At 40.9% G+C, this 23,999-nt stretch overlaps 1 protein-coding gene across 3 annotated transcripts in view; it reads left to right on the top strand.

Moving 5' to 3' along the window:
• The window catches only part of JAK3 (Janus kinase 3), a 156,343-nt gene that overhangs the window by 43,826 nt on the left and 88,518 nt on the right, over positions 1 to 23,999 (top strand). For 2 of the 3 annotated variants that reach the window (XM_072156843.1, XM_072156833.1), the window contains exons 2-5: positions 11,701 to 11,893; positions 12,351 to 12,474; positions 18,751 to 18,868; positions 19,730 to 19,875. In XM_072156843.1, coding sequence (XP_072012944.1) covers positions 11,701 to 11,893; positions 12,351 to 12,474; positions 18,751 to 18,868; positions 19,730 to 19,875 — 581 coding nt within the window. Of the gene's footprint in view, positions 1 to 2,411; positions 2,527 to 11,700; positions 11,894 to 12,350; positions 12,475 to 18,750; positions 18,869 to 19,729; positions 19,876 to 23,999 lie in introns of those variants that run through there. The other variant, XM_072156824.1, reaches the window with a different exon arrangement.

Below are 23,999 nucleotides of genomic sequence, written 5' to 3'. Positions count from 1 at the left end.
AACCAGTTCATGGGAACAGTGTACATAAAAAACCTTGGGATATAGATTGAAAGCAAATTTGAAAGCTGCTATATCATGCTGGCATAAGGAAAAATCTATAGGCAACAAATCGGTCAAAATTATTGTTATTTTTTTGTATAATTGTTCCTATATTTTTGCAAATAAAATCAGAAGTGTAGTGAGCAGATTCGTGTTGCCATGAGTGGCAGTGAACAGGTAGCGTGCTGGACCCCCCCTTTTATGTGGTCATGGCTAAGGAAGGTTTAATGCCGTTCATTGTTGTGTCACGTACATAGACTTTGGGGATGGCGGATCAATCTAGTGGCAATCTTGTTGTATAAACCCTTCACAAACATTTAACTTAAATATATACAGTTGTTCGCTGGTCCTTGGACGGTCATACAGGGGAGTATGGAGACGTTCAATGGAGCCCTCTCCATATACAAAAGTATCATGATCCAGCTGATTGAGGAACGGGCTGTACTCTCGATAAAATCTTGTTTATTTAATCAGGTTCAAAGGAAAATGCATCATTAATTACCAATGCATTTTGGATGTGGCAGCGTCCTTAGTCATGGATAATCTCTAATTCAACATGGCTCAGTTTTAAAGGCAATAGCATACATCTCATGACATCACAAATGGGAGGGGTTCCCCGCAGTATACCAGGTCTTGAGTGGAAACTTGAATTCACAGGTGAGTGTTAACTATTTGGTTAGCGAGTAACCACATGTAGACCGCATAGAGAAAAAACATTTATTACCGTATAAGGAAAATCCCCAGATCCAGGTTCCACTCAAAACACCATACAGGAGATATTGTATACAAAAATTATTTTTGTGAATTACGTTATATTAAATACTGATGCATTTAAACAACACTGCTGAATTGCTTTGATCAAAACTCAGGGGATGTTCAGATGGAGAATTCCAAGTAGTAATATTAAAATAAAATCTAGCCAACAAAATTTTTTTCCAAAAATTTGTGTATTTATCGATATTTGTTGATACCATGACTTTTATTTGTAATACAAGCCCATCTCATTTCTGGTATTCATACCCAATGGAAATTTGGTATTTAATTGTATGATACAAAATGCTTCCTTATCTAAAAGTAAGCTTATTATACCCCCACCTCTTTTAGGTTTGGTAACCCTTTCAATGACATAAGCTGTTAAAGATGCAACTTGTCTATTATATGTATTATGGAAGTGAGCTGTAACCCCACTGACATTTTTAACCTCAGGGTTGTCGACTTCATTTATATGCTGCAAGAGCCTTGTTTTAAATTTCCTGGTCGTGCCACCCACATAAAGGAACAGGAAACTTACAAAATCAGCCAGGGATCAATGATAATTTTCTTTACTGTACAAAAAGTGGAAACCCCTGACAATTCCTTCTAAGTTCATAGCACTTTTGAGAAATGTTATGGTAGTTTTTTTAGTATATGTGTTATGCTTGGTTTAAGTTTTAGGCCTCCTGCACCTGAATGTGTACATTGCAAAGGCCACAAACAATAACAGCTCTATGGTCTGTTATTTCAGGTGTATGTGTCATTGGCTTGTAACTCTGCTCATGTGACAGGCAAGCAGCCCCTACACTGGGCAATATAAACCAGAGCAGTGTACATGAGCCCACACAAATGCATGGCGTACAGATACATAGAAATGTTCATGTGCATGAGGGCTTATAAATGTGATATGTCTGTTTGTTGCTGTTATTTATGCAATATTCCTGGGGTTGGGTATGGTAGCATCGTCATGCTGCTTAATATTATTATTGTGGGCAGGGGACTTTTCCATGTTGGATTCATTTTTGGTAAATAAACGGATGTGTTTTTTTTTAATGTACTCTAAAAAAATAGGTGCTTTGAGAACCTTTTTTGGTCAGGTGGGATTGGATGGGCAGATGTGCAGCACATGGATGCCAGACGGCAAAGTTTATATATTTGCTCTGCGAAAAAATATGGCGATAGGACCTGTTGGCTGCAAGCGGGACCCACATAGAAGAGAGACAGAAACTGCCATGGAGAAGTAAGTACAATATAGGGAGATGGACTGAGAGAGGAAAACCAGTCATTAATCCCATTCAATTTATTAATAAGACTAGAAAATTCCTTCAGACTTTGTTGTTGAGTATTTTTAGAATGTGTTCAGCTTCATGCCACAGTGTATGTTTTACAATATATTAGGGCTATTTGTATGTATGTACAGCAGTCTTCATTCTAACGGGTTGCATATTTTATGGTTTTGACAGAAAGTTTCATGTGGTGAGAAACTTCTGAACAGGAAATGTATAGTCTGTTTTTAAAGCACATGTAGATATATATGATCAGAACTCCCGGAAAAGGCCAGACATATTCAACAGGGGAGCTAGGTATTCATAGTTGTCACCACACATCCGTTAACAGACTCAAGCATACTGAAGACCATGTATAATTCTACCATTCACAGACACATTGACGAATGCATACACATTTGAAGAACAGCCACTGTTCGTGCTTTGTCATCAGAAGCTCCCCTTTAAGGTAAATCTTTTTTTGCGTGGCACTACACAGGTGATAGTAGGAACATTGTTGTACAACAAGATTGTAATTGGATATTTCTCTGTAGAAAAATGATAACAATAGAGCTGACATTTTCATTTGGTAACAGTCATTAGTCAACATTTATTAGATTGCACAACTTTATAAAACTCTCTTTGCAGTATGTCATAACTGAAATCCCTAAAGCTTTGCTTTGTACAATTTGTACTACAGTGATTAACCAAGCAACTAAAAATGTTGGACAAAAGTCTGGGCATCTAAATACAGATAAGATGACTTGTGTTTATGGGAGACTCAATCAGCTTTTGCTTTGGTGCCCTTCCTCCTCCATGTACTCTACACATCCAAGTCATTGTTTGTAACCTATAATTCTGTGTTTTGGCTAATTTGTACTTTTTACACTTTACTTCTTACTGTAAGATGGAACACTTATAAAGGGGCTAGCCTAAACCAGTGAAAGGTTACAACTATGTAATGCATATTTGTATCCACTAGTACAAGAAGTAAAATCAGCACAATCTTATGGACTCCTAATAAGGAGGGGTGCAGTGCCCCCAAAGGTTCTGGCTTGATCCTCTTGTAGATAAATAAAGTAAAAAGCGGGCAGCACTCCATGGTTCAAATTTGGTAAATTATAGCAATCGTGAAGAGAGATATTTTGAGAATAAAATACCAGGGCAACGGAATAGGTCATCAATATGATGAATACTGTTACAACCATCAATGACCAGTTTGATAATGGCATATTGTATTTGAACTGCACTGTGCCATATACTGTGTTGCATGTAAAAATATTTCTATTTTATGCACAGGACAAAAGTGAAAGAAAAATTCAGGGCACAATACATCTAAAATTTGAAGAAATGGCAGCACTCCAAAAATATGTGAAAAAAGGTACTCTTTTATTCCAACATGTGCCAAACAGCTATGTTTCGGCTTCAGGCCATAGGAGCCGAAATGTAGCTGTTTGGCACATGTTGGAATTTTTTCACATATTTTTCGGAGTGCTGCCATTTCTTCGAATTTTGTAAGGACCTATTGTCTGGTTCTGGGCCGAGTGCTGCCACTATTTTTTTTTGGTTTAATTTTAAGATTATTTCACAGAATTGAAAATGAAACAATTACTAACTTGTCCAGCTGTGCAATAAATCCGTGTAAAATACCAACTCATTGGTGTATTGTGGAAAAAAACTATTTTTAATCTATCTGTTCGCTTATAGCATAAGGGTGGGGGTGGAGAAACCTATAAAAATGAAACATACAAGGATATCATCTGGGTGTAAAGCAGCTGGCTTTTATGCACAGTGCACACAATTGAGATGGCACATCCACAAGACTCTTCTGGAAGAGGGGGTGATGCATTGGCTATTAGGGAGGAAGTTTACAGTGGAGGCAGAGAGAGCTTGACTTCATGGCTGAGCTCATGCATCTCTGATGTTATGTTAAAAATAAACAGGGGAATTTTGTTACCACAATGCAGCAACTTTAAGATATAACAGGATGATAGATATGACACTGATAAAAAGTTGGATAAGGTAGAGTAGTCATGGTTTCTTTTGCGTATTGTTGATGACTCAATTTTTTTTTAAACAGTCAGACTAATTGGGAAAATTGGGATTAATTGGGAAAATAACCAATGTACATAGTAAACACTTTAATGCTGTGGGTTTACATATTTGTAACTGTATAGAACAATGAATTTAGCCGACGCACTCTCTCATTGGGTTTTTTCCTTCCTTACGTATTAAGCTTGCCTCACTTTGTATCTGCTAGCTCATATTTTTAGTCTGTCCAAATTTACCATTAGATCTTCTGTAAGATCTCCTGGTGGCCTCCAGTCTGTCCATACTTCTCTATTTGACAAGGTTATATGAGCAATTGGTCTAAAGTACAGACCCAGGGGGTCATCTTGTGTGTCTAATTTAGGGGAGTGAAATATAATAGACATTGGTGTCAATGGCATCATATCTCCATATGCATCATGCAGGAAGTTCTGCATACATTTCCAAAAGTCATACACTTTCAGGCGAGAGCATATTGATTGATACACCTCGGAGCGATGCATGGAACAATTGGGACACTGCGTTATTCTATCTGGATGTAACAGACTTGAAGAGAGATTAACTGCATAAACGGCTGAATGCATGAGCTTGAAATATGATTTGTGCCATCTCTCTCTTAGTATCCACCTTTTAACCTACTTCCAGTCCTCCAACATATGTTCTGCAGGTATTTTGTGTTATAAGGGACTTTTCACAGTAATGAAATTTTAAAAGCCGCTAGTTATCCTCCCCCCTACTCCATATTGTTTGGTAAATCTGTGAAATACTTATTAAAATACTTATCTAAACTAAATCAGTCCATGAAAGGTGTTTGTACTCATCTCATTCGCCATATGCGTGATGAGACAAATGCCTTTAATTACAGATAGGGAAATTCTTGTTTCGACGGCAATGCAAATTCATGTTTCGGTTTTTCTAGTGTTTTGTGTTTAGGCTCTGTAAGGTGGATTACCTGACTTAGGTGCTAATACCTCTTCTCTACCAATGTTCAAACAATGTGCTGTGTGTGTTCCCCAGCTGGGAACTGTGGTTGGGTCCGGAGGAGCTAGTACTTAGACACCAAGTGTGATAGCTTAGATTTTCTACGCTGTATTTTCCACACGATCAAGAAGTTGAACGCTTAGCTATGGAATTTTGCCAAAAAAATTATGCAATATTGCTGACAAGCTGTACGGGACAAGAAAAGCCTATTCTAGTGCACTAAAAAGTTATAAAAATGATCCAAGTTTTGCATCCCATCTATCACATGTCTATATAGGCATGCTAGATTATATTATTTGACATTTGGTAACTTCTCCACTTCTATCATGTGCAAGCCTAGTCAAGAGATCCTGGCTCTTAAGCCTTGCCACAGAAACTTTACAAACTCCTTATTCAGCTTTGTTATATCCCTTCCCTTAAACACAAGTGGTAGTGTTTGAAGTGGGTTTTGAAACACTCATCATCTTTTATAAGATGTATTTGGCCCATGAGATTTAAAAGTTTTCCCATCTTTCCAGTTTACCAACAACCTTACTTTGAGGGCGTTATAGTTTATACTTTAAAGATGTTTTCCTATCTGAATGCCCAGACACTTTATGCTGGAGGATACTATCTTGACACCTGTGGATTCCCATTTGGCCCACAATAAAGGTTGAAAGGGGTCTAGACATAATGGGGGTCCGATTTGCGTTTTCCCGACGTGTTACCCGAATATTTCCGATTTGCGCTGATTTTCCCTGAATTGCCCCGGGATTTTGGCGCACGCGATCGGATTGTGGCACATCGGCGCTGGCATGCACGTGATGGAAATCGGGGGGAGTGGCCGAACGAAAATCCGACAGATTCAGAAAAACCGCCGCATTTAAAAAAAAAAGTGTTGCGGGACTCGCGCTTACCTTCACCCGGTCCGGCCTGCTGAAGATCAGTGCATTCCAGGGAACTTCAGCGCAGCAGCGACATCTGGTGGACGTCGGAGGAACTGCCTTAGTGAATCCCGGGCGGACCCGAATCCACCGCAGAGAACACTCCGCTGGATCGTGAATGGACCAGGTAAGTAAATCTGCCCCAATAACTCTCAGGTTGACTCCAAAACAGCCCCAAACTCTTCCACCATGTTAAAAACATGTCAAACCAGCCAATCAAACCAATGCCGTTTTCACCTCGCTTTTCCCCACACAGATGCCCAATCATTCTGCTGGGTTCAGCAACCGTCATGCCAGGGGTTCAATGGCTAAATCAAAAAGGAGGGTTAAGAGTGGGCATCCCTGGCGGGTTGAGTTTTGCTAGTTTGACTGTGGTTCTGAGTAAACTGCTAAAGCGCACCTTAATCCTAAATACATTCAAGAGCCTGTGAAATCAGTACCAGCGGACGTTTTTGAAAGCTTTTTGTGCATCAAGGACTGTCAGGACCCTTCATAGGTTGTATGCTGTTGCGTGACCCTTGATTAGCCCTACTTGCAATGATTTTATAAGATGAGGCATAATGTAAAAAAGTCTATCTGCTAAAATTTTGTCTCAAGGTATTGGTTAGTAAGAGATATTAGTCTGTACAACATTAGAAGCATTGCATCTTTCCCTGACTTTGGGAGGACTTTTATGTATACCAAATTGGTCTGTGAAAGCAAGGGAGTCCCTGTTTACAGTTGGTTAAAGTAATCTGCTATTGGTTTCAATACCAGATTTTATAAAATTCGTCAGGGTAGGAGTCTAACCCAGAAATCTTATGATATCCTAAGCTTTTGATTGCAGCTTCCAACTCCGCCACCAATATTTCTGCATTTAATTGCTCTAACTGCTCTGCGGTTACCGTCAGAAGGAAGGCAGAACTCAGAAAAGTCCTGCTCTCACTATCTGGGTTGGGGTTAGAATACAGTTGTTTGTAAAACTCCTTAAAGACAACCACTATTTCTGCAGGGTTAGTGTGTACTACACCAGCATTATCTCTTATTCATAACACATGGGGAGTTGGTCGTTGCCCCTTGGCAAGTGTGCCAGCAGTTTTCTTGACTTGTTTCCTTTGGCTGCCTTCCATTCCTAGTGTTTGGACACAGAGGTAAGCGCTTTATGCTGTTTGCAGCTTTTTACTAGTGGTGGCCTTGGCCTTCAAGTTTCTTAGATGAGCCATACATTTACCTTTTAACACAAAGTGGGCAGTTTCCCAGTACATTTTTGGATCTGACCGTGATGGGTACTAGAGTATGATATACATAGCAGCCCAGTCATGGTAACCACACCCACCACCTCTTTCCAACATTGACCAGCAGAATGTGTATAGGAGTATGCTTGCAATAAAACACAAACAGTTCATAAACAAAAACAGTAAATCTAGTCAATAACATGACATTTTTCAAATAGGCATACTCATCTGCAATATAAGCATGCGGGAGAGTCTCTTTTAGTTTATTCATCAATTGTCAGACATGTTCAGAGACCACATCTGTAGAACTTATACTGCACACAGCCTACTGCCCTGATTCTGCCTACAACTACGGTTATGTCAGGAACCGTAGGGCCTTTTCTACTGGTTATGAGCGGCTAGCCGGTGAGCCATGGAATCCCTACTCTCGATGCCGCGGTGAGGAAGAGGCACTTGATGCTCTCAGGCTGACTGGTTGCTGCCTCCTATCGGAATGTGGCGTAGAGTCTTTCCATGCCTGGATACTTTTCACTGTAGACGTGTCCTCCTCTGAATGCCCACTGAGCCATCTGGGTGAGTTAAACCTTCCACTTCCTCTTGCGTAAAGGCCACTGATGGCACTTCTTTTCCTAGTAAGTTCTGCAGAGTAACTAGTTAGGTTAGGTTGTATGATGGCCTTCGTATCCCGATAGTTTAGATGTTTGGCAATTGCTTGTCTAGGTTACTAACCTGTTGCTGATGACTGCATAAACAGGAAGCATACCTGCCTAGTTTAGATGTTTGGCAATTGCTTGTCTAGGTTACTAACCTGTTGCTGATGACTGCATAAACAGGAAGCATACCTGCCTAGGCAGCCCTATCCTGTACACCCTCTCCGTACATAGTGGCCCAGATTTATTGAAGCCCGTGTGCCAGTTATCTTTCGAACTTTGCACATTCTTTTCAGTGCAAACATTTTAAGAAGTGTCCGAGATACCATTGTGGCACACAGGACACATTTGTCGGACTAGCACCACATTTATCATGCAAAGTCCGACAGAATTTTGTTACACTCCCTATGTTAAAGCCAGAGCTGATAGTAATAGGGAAACTCTTGTCTGTAGGAGAGCAAAACAAAATCAGACTGCTAGATATGATATAATTCAATTTTTATGATCTATAGGCTTGCACGGTTGGTCATGATCGATAATACTCTAATGCAAAGGAGAAGAAAGTAATGACTATAAAAATTTACCCTTAAAGGAAACCAACCATCTAAAATACATAAAAAAAAATATTTTTCACTCCCATCGCTGATTTTGATACTCCAGGATAAGAAAGTTATAATTAGCAGCACAGAACACGGCATGCTTGGTGCTCCAGGCTGCTAATTATGCACAACCCTGGCACCTCCCTCTCTCATGCTGGAAGCATGGGAGTGCGAGGTGGCTTCACACAAGAATCTATTCACGTTTTGCACGTAATTTTACCTCCGTCTACCAGCATGGGAAAGGGAGGTGGTGAGATCGTGCACAATTAGCAACCCAGACATTTTGTCCCCGTGCTGCTAATTATGGGTTTCTTTTCTAGGTGATCCTGTCATGTAGGTATTAATAATTAAATCTTATGAAATGTTATAAATCATTGTAATCAACAGTGTATTTTCCACATTCAGACCTGTTTCAGAAGCTACCCAAAAGGATTTTATACATGGCCCCTAGGGTAAGAATACACATTCGGGTTTTTGAACAAGATTTTATAAATGGTCAGATTTGCCCTAAACAATTGCATGCGGCTCAGGGGCCACAAACATGGCCAGTGTAAAAGGCCAGATTATACACCCAGCTTGGACTATACCCAGGGTTAAAGTTGTCTAACCCAGATTATATCCCAGGGTATACTATGGCCTAGCCCAGGGTATACCCACATCAGTAACATTGTGATATAAACAAGAAGTACTTATTTTTTTCTGCATTTTGTTGCAGATTCATCTCTAGTAGGTTGTTTCCAAACACATAACCATCACTGTCAGGCTTCACACATTGAGGTTTTCTGATGCAGTTTTGCAACAGATGTGGATCTTAACGGGAGATGCTGCTCTTCCTCTCTATTTGCTTCACTCCACTCCAGATTTAGACACCAAAAACTGTTTTCTTTCAAAAAACCATTCTTAGCTCAGCATTCATATTGCCACATAAAGACTTCTCTTCAATTACAGTTTATTAAAAAAATGTCCCTTTGTGAAGATAATTTCTCATAAAGGTTGCCATTTTGTTCCTTAGAAACGGCATAGTTGTCCTTGGATACACCTGTTTACGGAATGTGGTGTAAACATGGTGTTTACATTGTGTTTACATAAACAGTTTAAATCTGTGCAATGTTAACACTATGTATATACAACTCGTGAACTTGGCCTAACATCCCGTTCACATTGTGTTTACATAAACAGTTTAAATCTGTGCAATGTTAACACAGTGGGGCTTATTTACTAAGAGTCTGAATCGCGCATTTTCGTAGGGTTTCCTGAATATTTCCGATTTGTGCCAAATTGTCCCAGGATTTTGGGGCACTCGAGCGGATTGTGGCGCATCGGCACCGGCTTTCTCGTGAAATCGGGGGGCGTGGCCGTTGGAAAACCCGACAGATTGCGAAAAACTGCGGAATTAAAGAAAAAAATTGTGTCGCAAGAATAGCACTCACATACACCGGGACGAAGAAGGTGAACTTCGTCGGACTTCAGAGGAGCAGCGACACCTAGTGGATATCGGGCGCACGACCTTGGTGAATCCCGGCAAGCTCCGAATCAACGTCGAACAACGTGCCGCGGGATCGCGAATTGATGGGGTAAGTAAATGAGCCCCTATGTTTATACAACTCCTGAACGTAGTCTAACATCCCTTTCATATTGCGTTTATGGTAACACAGTATAAAGATACGTAAATACTGTGTAATGATGCCTTGATGTAAACTCAGTGCAAACATCACACTGAAAATTGTATTTACAGAAATGTGGTGTAAATGTGTTCAAATTGCATTTGCATAAACTTGAAAAAGCGCCTTGTTTAGATAGGGTCTTTATCTAGTATTTATCATGACTGGGCACATTGGCAGGCATGTACTAATTTGGGACGCATGGTCGGGCAAGAAGTGTGCTTGAATTTTCAGTGAGATATAAGTTTGTGGTGCAAGGGATTAATGATTTGGCACCTGAACAAAAAGGTTTAGAACAGTCTCCCCATTCATCAAGGTGAAATAGAACTCCCTAGACCAGACTAGTCAATAATAAAGTCATCCATAGACTTGTATGCAGTGTTTTTCACGCGCATGACTTGCAAAAGTAGAGCATGCTCAGATTTTAACGTGTGTTACAAAATTGTGCTTGTAAGCGTGGAAAAAAATCTAAGTCTGACAAAACCCTTGAATACAATAGGTCAGAGTGCAAAGCGGGTTCTGTACTTCACAAATTTGACATGCTTTGTGCAGCGCTGCGTAATCTGTGTGCGCTATATAAATAAAGAATTATTATTTATTATTATTATTCACAAACACACACTGGACATGCAGTCTTAAAGGGGCCTTGATTGTACACCGGATCTTGCCTGGCACAGAATTGCTATAAATTGTGCGTGGATCCTGGTGCATGTTATAGTGCAGCCACAGCCCACTCCCCACCTACTTGGTGTAGGTAAAAATAAACAGCAAAGAATTGTGAAATTTGTGAAACCCACAATAGATTGGTATCATTTCACCTAGAAAACTTCTTGAAACCTCAACTTATAAAGGTGAGAAAACCAGTAAAGTGATAACTTTACGGTCTGGATGGATAGGGCCTATGTTATTTTATACCTCTTGGTATAGAGTTTATCCCCTTACAGACTACCCGCATTGCAGACAGACATCTCTGCCCACTGTGACCTCTAGTGAAATTCTCTAATAGATTTACTTTAGTTTCAGGTTGCAATGATCAGCTGTATTTCTTCATAATCCTTGGTCACATTACAGCAAAAAATTTTGACAATCCAATTGTCACTGGAAATTTTTTTTTCTGGAGCTACCAGAAGTTGCCTACACAGTTTAAACAGTGTTGGACTGGGTTTCTTTAAGCCCACCAGAGAAAATCAATTTGGGGGCCCACTCTTCATTATCTCCCAGGAAATATACTCTAGCAGCCTCCAAATTGTGGTGTTTTCTGATGGACCTCTGGGTTCAGTATTGGGTTGAGCCAGGGCCCACCGGAGGATCGTCTGGTACTCTGGTGGGCCAGTCCGACACTGAGTTTAAATCTATAGGAAACTCCATACTCTGCAATATAGACTGGAGCTTTGCATTAGGGAGGCCCAAGACATAACTGTGATAGAGACTCCGAGTCCATCACTGCTCATAAGGTACCCCTCTGCAGATCTCTTTGTTTGGCTCATACTTTGAGGACACTCAAGGAGTACTGTGTCTCTGGGCCATAATACACTGACCTTTAATTTATGTCACATGTTTTTATAGATGTCTGGTGAAGATGCCCTACTCCTCTGTGGTTCGCACTCTTGCAGCTCCTACTCTTCTGCCACAGGCTCTCTTAAACTGCTGTTATATACAGCTTCCTTACCATCCAGCTCACAGTCTGATTCACACATCGCCTTCTCTGGTGGACAGTATTCTGCAGAAGAGCTATGCATTGCAGCTGCAAAGTTATGTGGTGAGTACATAATTAGTAAATGGTACGTTACATAAGGATTTACATCCATAAATCACCACCAACCAGTTTTCCAGGACAATTACATACATACATGTTCAAGGTAATTTAGCATTATGATGAGAAAAAAAACCTTAAATGCTACAGTACATACAAATGCATAAAAGTAAGCCGTTGTAACTAAGCCGCCATATTACAAATCTTGCCTGGTAGTTATACGGTCTCCAATAGGCAACTAAGCCAACTAAGCTATGCCCCTACATACATGCCAATTGGTAACACACAATTTCCAAATTATTTAAAATTTTTTGGATATGGCACTGGATAAAGTTATTGGAATACTCCACATTGTAATTGTAAGTGAACTATTAGGCTATCCTTTAAACACAGAAATAAGAGAAATAAGGTGTTCTTTTTTGACTATGTTATTGATTTTTCTCATTTTAATCTGGAAATCCAGGAATCTTGCCGATCTATCATTCTTTGTTTGCACTGGCATCTCCTGACCTGAAGACTTGGTACAATCCAAATCACATCTTCATTGTGGATGGCGGAATAACTCATGCTGTGGTATATCGCATCAGGTGCTGTATTATAGTTTTTTCTATTAGCCTAATTTTACCTTTCACTTTTGGATGTTGTCACAAGCCTCCTCAGCCATTAAAACATTTTCAACTGGAACTATAAAAGGAAATTTACCATCAAAATCAAGCATGATAAACAAGGGGTACCGATCCAGGTACTGTGACTGTGGTACATATATTTGGTATCCATGGCCTCCTTCCTTCTCAAATCATTTTCCTTCTCAAATTTTCAAATTATGTTTATGAGCCAGAAGTGCTCTGGGGGTGTTACCTGATACCCTCACTGCTTTTGCTTCAGAGGCTTCTCCCTTTCCTCTGCCTAATTTAATCTCACAGCAGAAGATTAAGTTTCAGCACAGGTGGGAAGGGGGAGTGCTCCTGCACACTGTAACAGCCTGTGAATCTGCAGCATGGAGGAACTCTAGTTATACCCTAGAGAGCCCTTATGGCTTATTTGCATAATTTTAAAGTTGATTTTAGAAGGAAGGATGTCATGTATAACAAATAAAATTAGATTACCACAGTCATTGTTCCTGGTTTAAATTGCTTGATTTTGGTAGTAGATTTCCTTTAACCACTTAAGGACGCAGACTTTTTGACTTAAGGCTCACCCTCATTTTTTGTAATCTGACATGCGTCGCTTTATATGGTTATAATTTTTGAACAATTTAACTTACCAAAGTGATTTTGAGATTTGAGATTTTTTCATCATATGTAGTACTTCATGTTATTGGTAAATTTTGGTTGATAAGTTTTGCATTTATTTACTTAAAAAAAATTTAAAAATGGGAAACTCATGAAAAATTGGCCATTTTCATCATTCAAAATTATTTAGTTATCAGACAGATAGTGGTGATATTTTATATGTAATGGGGCTTTGGTGGCATTTTTATTAATTTATTAGTTTATTTTTTATTTAGAAACATTTTTAATTTTACTTTTTCAACTTTTCAATTACTGATAGATTACTTTTCATTAAAATAACACGCTGCAATACTGATGCAATTGCATAGGCTGACACACTGCCTGTAAGGTTCTGTCTGTGACAGGACCTTACAGGCATTTACTATGGAATCTCACTGCAGGCATTTAACTGTTACATGGGGTGTTACAGGGAGTCAGCAGGAAGATACAGCTAACAGCCCGTGTTTTCCAATGCCAGTTCAGGTTCAGGTCCAGATATGAGCTGGTAAATAACCAGGAGTTTTGCATGCGCTGTGGCGCCTGAGAGGGGAAACTTTGGAGAAAGGGGATATAACGGGAAAGGGAAGGAGAAGTTGGGGAGGGAAATGCTTTTTTGTTTTTGGAGATTGTACCTGCACAGTATTGAGTACTCCGCCCTTCAATGTACTGTCCTGTATCTATGATAACTGGGTGTATTGTAATATATTTGTATTTTGGGGAAAACGTTGAAAAAATAAAAATCCAATTGAAAAAAAAAAGATGGACCCACCAACCCAAAAATAATGAGAAAACAAGCATTTCCAAAATTCACATTTATTTTTGCTGTACCACATTTAATACTTATTCAGCGCAGCATACATTAGACACCGATATTGTTCTTTCACATTCAACCATGGATCACCTTATAGACTTGTTTTTCATTGTGTTATGTACCACCTTTACAACATATGAAGAAAAGAGGTTAATCTATTTCTAAACGCTAATATTTGTAGTTGCTTTTATCACAGGTTGCAAATAGAGTACTAAAACATGGCTCAGACAGCTGAGATATATAACTACTCACGGATACCACTACATGTTATCAATGCAGATGTAAATAGCCTACAAACAGCATGTAAAGGCTAGAATACATGTATACCATATGGTAACAGGCTTCATTGTAGTACACTAATTGAAATTTCATTAAATTCACATGTATTATTAAACATCTTTATTGCAGTTTTGTAATAAGGTCAAACAATTATGTTCTGAGGTGCCTAGGGTCCACTGTACATGCAATTAAGATCTAATTTAATTAGCACTGAACTGAAATTAATTTTCCTAGGTTTTCCTTCCGACTGTTTCTGTTTTGGGCCAATGTCGGTAGCATGCTGACTGGCTTTGGACCCTTTTAGATCTGTGAAATATAGTAAGGACCAGCACTGCAAGAAGGAGTTCCACAATGAGTCTTTGCTAAAAAAACGTTCCTTTTATTGTATAAAATGCATATTCCAACACGAGGATACACGTTTCGACATCTTTCAGATCTGTGAGCCAGTTAAACATGCTTTTAGATCTATAAGGCCTGGGTCTACACAATTAATTCTGCTGTCCATTTGATAAAGGCCCTTCGGGTTAGGGTTCACAATATTGGAGGATAGATAAAGACAAAAGGTGAGGGATTATTTATCGTAGGAAATCCTAAACAAGTGGATAATCAGGTTACACCTACAGGCTTTGAAGGTGCTGAACAGTCTGACACATTTTCTAAGAGAGTATCAGAGAATCCCTGAAGATGGTTGTTGAAAGAGCGGATACAAGGAAAGTGTTTAGCAGGATCCAACTGTGTGTCTAGAATTATAGTGTTGAAGAGTTAGGTATCTCTACAGTGAAACAGTACCATCTAGCCTAGTGGTTAATTCTTGGAAGTCAGCAGGGGCTGTCAATCAAGTACTGTAACCAGTGGTGGGTTAGAGTTATGTACTCCTACCTTGGTTTATCGAGAGTAATCCCTGTTTCTGCTAAAAGATAACTATTGCACAGTAAGGCCTATTTACCCCACAGGTCTAAGGTATTTTGTCACGGTTACACCCGCGATCCTCGGTACGGATTGAGGGTGTACCCATGCCTGCTGCCGCGGTCCCCGCTCCCCCAGCTCTCACTTACCTCTCCTGGCTCTGGCCTGCACTCTTGCTCCCAGCGTGTAGGCCGCATGCTGTTTCCATGCAGTCGCGTGCTCCTGCCACTAGAGGGGGCGCGCGCAGACTTCTCCCAGCCTTAAAGGGCCAGCGTCCTCCTTATTGGCTCTGGCATTCCTGGCTCGGCTATATAGCCTGGCGACTCCCAGCATCCCCTGCCGGATCTTCAGTTGATTCTTCTGAGGAGAAAGCCTTCTTGAGCGTTTCCAGACGCCTCTGAGTTTCCGTGTTCCCGGTTTCCTGTGTTCCGTGGTGTCCCCTTGTTCCGTGTTATCCTGTGGCGGTCCTGGTGTCCTGTGTCGGTCCTGGTGTCCTGTGTTCCTGCCTGCCAGCCTTCCCGTGGTCCTGCCTGCCTTCCCGTGGTCCTGCCTGCCTTCCCGTGGTCCTGCCTGCCTGCCTTCCCGTGGTCCTGCCTGCCTGCCTTCCCGTGGTCCTGCCTGCCTTCCCGTGGTCCTGCCTGCCTTCCCGTGGTCCTGCCTGCCTTCCCGTGGTCCCCGTGTCCCTACCTTGGCTGCCACCGTGGGCCTAGTCGCACCCGTGGAGCGACCTGGTGACTCCCCGCCGCAGCAAGACCATCCCGCTTTGCGGCGGGCTCTGGCGAAGACCAGGAGTTCACTTAGACTCCGCTCCCGGGTGTGGCTAAGGTTGTTATCTCCCGCGGTGGTCCAGGGAGTCCACTTACTTAGTCCTAAGGGACTAATCCCCATAGACTGTGACATATGGCATAATAGTACCGTTCTAAAATAAACTTCACTAAGTTGGATATACAGTGGGATGGCAAAGTAGTAGCTCTTAAAGGGGTATTCCCACACAGACAAGATTCTTAAATATACTCTGGATAACAAAATAACATATTCTCTAACTTATTAACAAAAATACAGCATTTCACAGATATAATTCCAACCGGTCTCTATCAGCCCTGGGGTACACAATTTCGGTTGCCATGCGATCCGACCGTTAATCTTTTGATTTTATGGTTGGGCAGGGCAGATTTTTCTCATGAATAGATTGTCCTGTCTCACACTGCAGTGTCTCTGCATTGCCCCTCCCCCTGCATTCCAAGACGATCTCTCACACACACAGACTCCCACATTTCCTGCTGGCAAACCGCAACGTCAGGAGAGTAAAGCTATGAGATTTTTATATCAGGGGAAGGAGGTACAGCAGAGCTGACTGTGTGTGTGATATAGCTGAGTTAGCAGAGCTGACAGTGTTTGTTATATCTCAGATGTAGCAGGGCGGGAGAGTGTCCTGGGATCTCATCATCTATCATCTCTGATCTGTCTCCTCTCTCTTTTTTCTGTGTCAGATACTAGGTAGTGTTCAGAAGCTAAATAAAAGTGTAGATAAACCTGGACCCTGATAATGTTACCAGATTGTCAGCACAGAGGAATCATGGTGTATATGCTTAGAGAGTTCCTGCCCACACTCTGGAATTTTACAATGACCACCACTAAGTTATAGGAGCTAAAACAGCAATAAAACTGAGTAAAATTGTAAAGTAAGGGGCAGGCATGAACCAAGCCTTTCTGCTGCCCGAGCCGAGCTATAGAGAGATACTCCCCCCATGTATGTAATATATCAGGGAGTGTCAGTACCAGATCCATCGTATTAGTTTGGTGTGAAAATAAAGCAATGCAAAATGCATACAGCATACCACCATGTAGTATAAAATGCATACAGCGTGCCACCATGTAGCATAAAATGCATACTGTGTGCTGCCATGTAGTATAAAATGCATACAGCGTGCCGCCATGTAGTATAAAATGCATAAAGCATGCCGCCAAGAAGTATAAAATACATCCAGCATGCCGCCATGTAGTATAAAATACAAAATACAGGGCGGATTAAGGTTGGTGGGGGCCTCGGGATGCAAAATCTGGTGGAGGCCCCCATTAAATGTAATCCAGACAGTGAACAGCAATGTACCCCCCCCCCCAAAGCAATCAATCACTATATTAAGCGTCCTAGCAATCACTATATACAGCTCCTCCAGCAATCACTGTATACAGCTCCCCCAGCAATCACTATATACACTATATATTTGGGAGTTATTTAATGTGTAAAGGTTTGAGCAATAACCTGTTTGTTCCCTAGTGTAATCTAGTGAAGTGAACAGAACCCAAAATTATATTATATATTTTACTACAAATGCTTGGATGTACATAAACATATATGTGCGAATATTTTTGTGGTAACAAAAAAAAAAAAAAAAAAAAAAAATATATATATATATATACATACATATAATAGTGTGCACATTAGTGTTGTCAAAATTATATTCTGTATCCATATGCCCTTTGGAACTTTTTATCAAATTACTCATTTAAGTTTCTTCTGCTAATAGCCCCAATAGCGTCAGGTCCGTGCCCGTTAGCAATGCACAGACTATGATATTGGCAAGCAGGGGGCAGGGGGGGAGGTTTTCAAAAAGGTGAGTACAGAGTTAATTTTTTGATATACCCTAGTATGGTGCTTGGGGGGTGGCTATATAATGGGGGCTGGCTAGATATATACTGGGGGGCAGAGGCCTGGCCCGCTATATAGTGGGGGACAGAGGGCTGGCTAGCTATCGACTGAGGTACAGGAGGCTGACTGGCTATATATTGGGTGGAGACTGTGACTAATGGATTTCCCACCCTAGGCTTATAATCGAGTCCATGGGGCTTATTTACTAAGGGTCCGCGTGCACACTTTTGTTGGACTTTCCAATGGTTTTGTGGATGGCACGACATTGACAGGTATTTAACAGGGGTTTGCGCTGGCATTGTGTTACACGCAATCGGATTGTGTCGCAGCTGCACTGGCTTCCACGCGACACAGAAATCGGGGGGCATGCCGCCGGACAATCCGATTAATTCGGACTGAGCGCAGGATTTAACTTTCAAATTGTGTTGCAAGACCAAGCACTTACATGCACCAGGAAGAAGAAGGTGAACTCCGGCGTACCTGAGTGGGATATCCGACACATGCAGGATATCAGGTGCACGATCTTTGTGAATCACGGCAGAGTGCATTATCGTAAGACAATGCACTTTCGGTGAACTCCGCGGACCAGGTAAGTAAAAGTGCCCCAATAGGTTTTGTGTTCAAACAATTTTCTTGTATCCTTTATTGTATTGTGTTAAAATCGTGAGCCATCATTCAACAGATTAAATCACATCACAGATGGCAAAGGTGATAGCTTTGTGATGCTTTTCATCCTTCTTCAGTTATTGATCAGACAGCTGCTGAGCTGCCACAAGTTTTACTGCATTGGCTTGATAGTTTAAACACTATGCAAATAAACACAATTTCTTTTTATAATTTGGACTATTTGTGACTACTTGTATAAATCATGAATGTATATAAATTATCCTATTTAGCTGTACATTTTCTTCATAATTACTTCTGTATTACTTACCTTTTTGTTAAGGTTCTTCTTTCCAGGTTGGCTTGGTACAAGTGAACAAAAATCTACACGCTGCAGCATCATGAATATGACTCCTGAGCCTATTCTCAGCTACCAGGTCATAGATTATCTCTTTGCTCAGGTAAGTACGTTACTGTTTTGGGAGCTCTGGATTTTGTCATGGAATCACTAGTTCTATTTAGCATACTGTTCCCTATCCAGATTATTCATAGCTCCCAGACGTCCTGTATTCGGCAGGACAGTCCTGGTTTTTTGTGGCTGTCCCTCTGCCCTGGACATTTGCCTGGTATTTGTCCCACACATCTCCTCTCGTCCTGCCTACTGGTCCTGACAAGAAATGCTCATAGGGACTAGAAGGGCAGAACGCTACCTCCTTCCTCCACCACCCCAACCACAGGTCAGCCCCGCCCCTCGCTCCCCAAATAGACTGTTTCCAAAGACACAAGTGGCTTTGGGACAGTGGGTCACAATAAGAAGAGGGAGCTGCTGGGGGGTAAGAAGGAAAAGCTGTTGGGGAGCACAGTATGAAGGAAAGCTGCTGGGGGGCACAGTATGAAGGGGAGCTGCTGGGGGGCACAGCATCAAGGGCAGTTACGGGGGGCACAATATGAGGATGGCCTGAATATGAGGGAGATGGGGGTAACTAAGGGGGCGGGGGGTTAACTATACTGTGTGGGTTGGAGTAAGAGGAGCAGGAAAAATGTGGCTAAGGAATGTATGCATTACTGTAAACTTTATAATGGCTGTCTTAGTATGTGTGTATGCATTTCAAGATCATCAGCAGTCATCAGAATGTGAGCAAACATTATATGCTGATGACAAAAGGGCTGCAAACAGACCATGGATCTGTTGTTTGTGGCCCTAAAACAACTCACATTCTTGTACAGATGGTGTTGTGTTGGGAATAACAACTTTTCTTTATTTATTAATATCAGTAGGATTCTGTGTACAAAACTGACTCCATTATTGTTTGTCTTTGCAGTATCGAAATGATTTTATAAATGGTCACATACAGATGCCTGTTAACATTGATGTTCAAGAGCATTGCTTAGCTCTTGCAGTTCTAGACATGATGAGATTGGCGCAAGAAAATGACAAGACCCCAAAACAAATCCTAAATAGTGTAAGGTAAGCAGGAATAAAGGTTTGTTTAAGTTGGTTCGCTATATTAAAACATTTTCTAACTAGAAAGTATTTTGCAACAGTTTTAGTAAGTTTTGTGAATTCCTCATGGTACTCAGTATAGAGACATTTCAGTTCTCTTTCAATTTCTATTAGACATTTTATGAAGAGATAAGCTTTTTAGTACAAGTACTCGTAGTACTTTTTAGTACAAGGACTCATATACAAGTAATCAGTGTTTATTAGATAGTGAATATGTTTAGACGGTTTATGCTTACTTTTTTGTATGATTACTATATAGGGCAGCAATGGTGAACCTTTTAGAAACCCACTTATTGCTCCCTGGTTTGTCACAGATTTGGATCGTATTAGTATCATGAGGACACTAATACAGTAGAAATAAAGTGGAGAAATGTATTGTTTCCTTGTAACTTCCAGCCAGGCTCAGAGTTGTGTGGTATGGAGCAAAAGTTTAAATCTTTATACATATATATGTATAACGTAAGACTTCTATCTCCTTCATCTTAGACTTTTGTTCTAGGAAATTGGTAACTTTGGCAACCAAGCCAGAGCTTTGTAATCCACAGAATGTTGGAAGGGGAATTGTTTCAACTTGTAGATAAACCACCATTTCCCATTCTGTAGTCCACAGTCTGTACAAAGTGGTGAGGGAGTGTGTGGTGGTAGATTGAGAGGCCCTTGACGTATAACTAAAGTTTACAGTTTACTGCTTGGCAGTGTCAACTTCCACAAGTGACATTATTGGGGGGTTGTTCTTGAAAAAAATGTCTTTTCTGTAGGTTACAAAAAGGTTGGTGACCACTGATTTGGAGTACACAGCTCAAAGTAACCTATGTGCAAAAATATCTGCTGGACTATTCCATAGTCCATACCTGAACTTTTCCATAGTCCACTCAACTATTAGTGCTTCTTTCAGTCTGGTTCAGTTCTAACTTTTCTGCTTTAATAGCCAAATAATGCAAAGCTCTCCAGATCTTTATGTAAGTAGTCAAAAAAGTTTTTTATGCAGCTCACCCACTCGTCACGCTTCTTTCAAGGGGTCCACATCGAGAAAATCTTTTAATCACGTATAGCTGTCACGTGCGTGGAGTGCTCGCGTCCCACCGCTTGGACTGCAGGCAAGGTTCATAGGTTTTGGAAAAAGGAGCAGACGCGGCACATCTTCTAAAACGTTGAAATTTATTTGGTCATCTTAAAAAATTGCGGTGAGGTAGAGGTATCGCCTACGCGTTTCGAGCACGTCCGTGCTCTTAGTCATGGCATATAATCTACTACAGAGGTAAAATATTTAAAACCATCAACCACCAATCACCGTTCAAAGGGGTGTGTACACATTCGTAGCAACGACGTCACACGGGGGAGTGTACTTCCCGTGTCGTCATCGCACGGATGCGATCTGTTAACATAAACAATATAATAGATTAACAACATTTGGAATGAACCACGTAGATCCATACCGGACAATTCATTTTATAAATGTGAAAAGGAGTATGCATGAAGGTATGGGATTCAATATTAAAGACATACGGCTGATATGTAAATATGTAATTATTTTCAAAAGAAAAGAGAAAGGTCTGACCTTACATTCAAGCCTGCAGGAGTTCTAGTGCCCAGTTCAAAAATCCAAAAGGCTTCACGTTTCAGGAGAGTCCTACGTCTGTCCCCTCCTCTTTTTCCCCTATGAATCTTCTCTAAACCAAAGAAACGGAAAGCAGAGATATCACCTGTATGAATAGAGGCGAAGTGTCTGGACGCTCCGGACATGTTGTTTTCCATGCTTTTGGAGCAGTCTCGTATATGCTCTGCAATCCGAGTCTTAAGTTTCCTAGTAGTGCAACCTACATAGGATAAGTTGCATGCTTCACACCTAATGACATAAATTATAAATGTGGTATCACAATTAATAAATGTTTTGATCAGGTGCGATTTGGTGTCATTGTGAGAAGAAAAAGTAGTCATTTGTTTTGCGAATTGGCATACATTGCATCGTGTCGACCCACAACGATAAAAGCCTTTTGTGCTTAGCCAAGTTCTGTTATCATCTTTGTTGGTGCAATTCTGAAAGAGACTAGGGGATAATTTTGAGCCCAAAGTGGGGCCCTTTTTAGAAACAAAGTTACAACCATTTTTAAGTATCAAATTCAGTTTATCATCTTGGTATAAGATTGGAAGGTTTTTCCTTAAAATGTTTATTATAAGGGGAAAATCTACACTAAACTGTGTAGAAAAAGTAACATTGGAATGTTGTGGTTTACTGGAATTACATTTGTTTCCCTTGGTTTTTAAAAGATCCTGTCGATCCTTAGATGCAGCAATATTGAATGCTCTATTAATGGACCATTGTGGGTAGTCCCTGGACAGAAGTCTCTGACCTAGGAGTTTAGCTTGATTCAGGAAATCCGACTCGTCTGTACACGCTCTCCTAAGTCTAATGAATTCCCCTACCGGTATGGCTTTAATCGTGTGGGCTGGATGGCTGCTATTCGCACTTAAAACTGTGTTCCCCGCTGTTTCTTTTCTGAATAAGGTCGTTATGACTCTATGTTCTGATACACAACCCTTTAACTTGAGGTCCAAAAAGGCTACCTCTCTCTTATTGGATTCAAACGTAAAATTAAGGTTGGCATTATTGGTGTTTAAATGGGTGACAAAGCCTGGCACGGACGACACATCCCCCGACCACACAATGAGTATGTCGTCGATGTATCGCCCGTACCAGGCAATGCTCCCCAAAAATGGATTCAGTTCTGAATAAATAAATTCCTCCTCCCACCATGACATGAAAAGGTTAGCCAATGAGGGTGAAAAGCGTGCCCCCATTGGCGCCCCTTTGATCTGTACAAAAAAGACACCGTCAAAAGAAAAGAAATTATGTGTGAGTAAGTATTTCGTCACATCAATCAAGAACTCACATAGTTCTACAGAATATAAACTTGATTTATATAAGTGATGTGCCAACGCAATTAATGCAAGGTCATGGGGAATGGAGCTATACAGGGAGCTGACATCGCATGTAACCCATGTAAACCCCTCTTCCCACACAAAATTGTTGAAGACTCTCAGAACCTCCTTGCTGTCCCTCAGGTAACCCGGTAATTTTAGGACCAGAGGTTGCAATAACCTATCTAGCCATTCGCATAGATGCTCATTCAATGATCCTATTCCCGATATAATCGGTCTGAGAGAAGGCGGGAAGGTGTTCTTGTGGATCTTGGGTAACCCATGGAATATTGGTATGACTGGGTGAGGGGGGCAGAACGCATCTTTACTGTTTTCGGGTATAATGCCTAGGGCTATCCCCTCTTGTACAATGTCAGTAATTTGTTTCTGAAATGTCGTTGTAGGGTCTGTATCTATCCTTCTGTATGTCTGTTTGTCGTCCAAAATGCTCATGGCTAGTTTCCTGTATAGATTTCTATCCAAAGCTACCACCTTACCCCCCTTATCTGCCATTTTTATAACGACTTGTTTTTTAGACTCTAACTCAGTGAGGGCTCTCTTTAAACGTGGGGCTAAATTGTCACCCTGTGGTGGATGTCCCTCTCTATATAAATTTATCAGGTCCCGCTCAACAACTTGTTGAAATTCATCCATCGCCCGTACTCTGGCGTTGACCGGATAAAAGAATTTGTTGGAGGATATGTTAGGTATTGTATGTATATGTCTTTCACACTCAGTGGTAGTTCTAAGATTTTTGAGATCCAAAAGAGTGCACTGGTCCTTGAATCCCAGGTCCGTGTACTCGTTTTCAATCTCAACGTTTTGATGGTATGTGGTGTCCGAATTAACATCACATTCAAAAAAATGCCGTTTAACTGTTAGGGTTCTAACAAAACGGTTTACATCTAACAATGTGTTAAAGACGTTAAACCGTTCTGAAGGTGCAAAATTCAAGCCCTTTTCGAGCACACAGATCTGGTCCCTGGAAAAAATGCAGGCAGATAAATTTAAGAAACTACTGTCCCCTGACTCCCCCTTTTCCCGAGGGAGGTGAGTCAGCGTTGTCCTTTCCTCTTGCTTCTCGTCACATAGTCGCGACTCTGTTCTGAAACGGTATCTCCGGTGTTTACGGCCTGCTCTCCTGGTCTGTTTTTTGGCGGCTTTTGTCT

This window comes from Engystomops pustulosus, chromosome 1 (assembly GCF_040894005.1).
Source record: "Engystomops pustulosus chromosome 1, aEngPut4.maternal, whole genome shotgun sequence".
In the NCBI taxonomy this organism is placed as follows: Eukaryota; Metazoa; Chordata; class Amphibia; order Anura; family Leptodactylidae; genus Engystomops; species Engystomops pustulosus.
The sequence above is the reverse complement of the archived record's forward strand: the minus strand, read 5'-3'. Positions and strand labels throughout refer to the sequence as shown.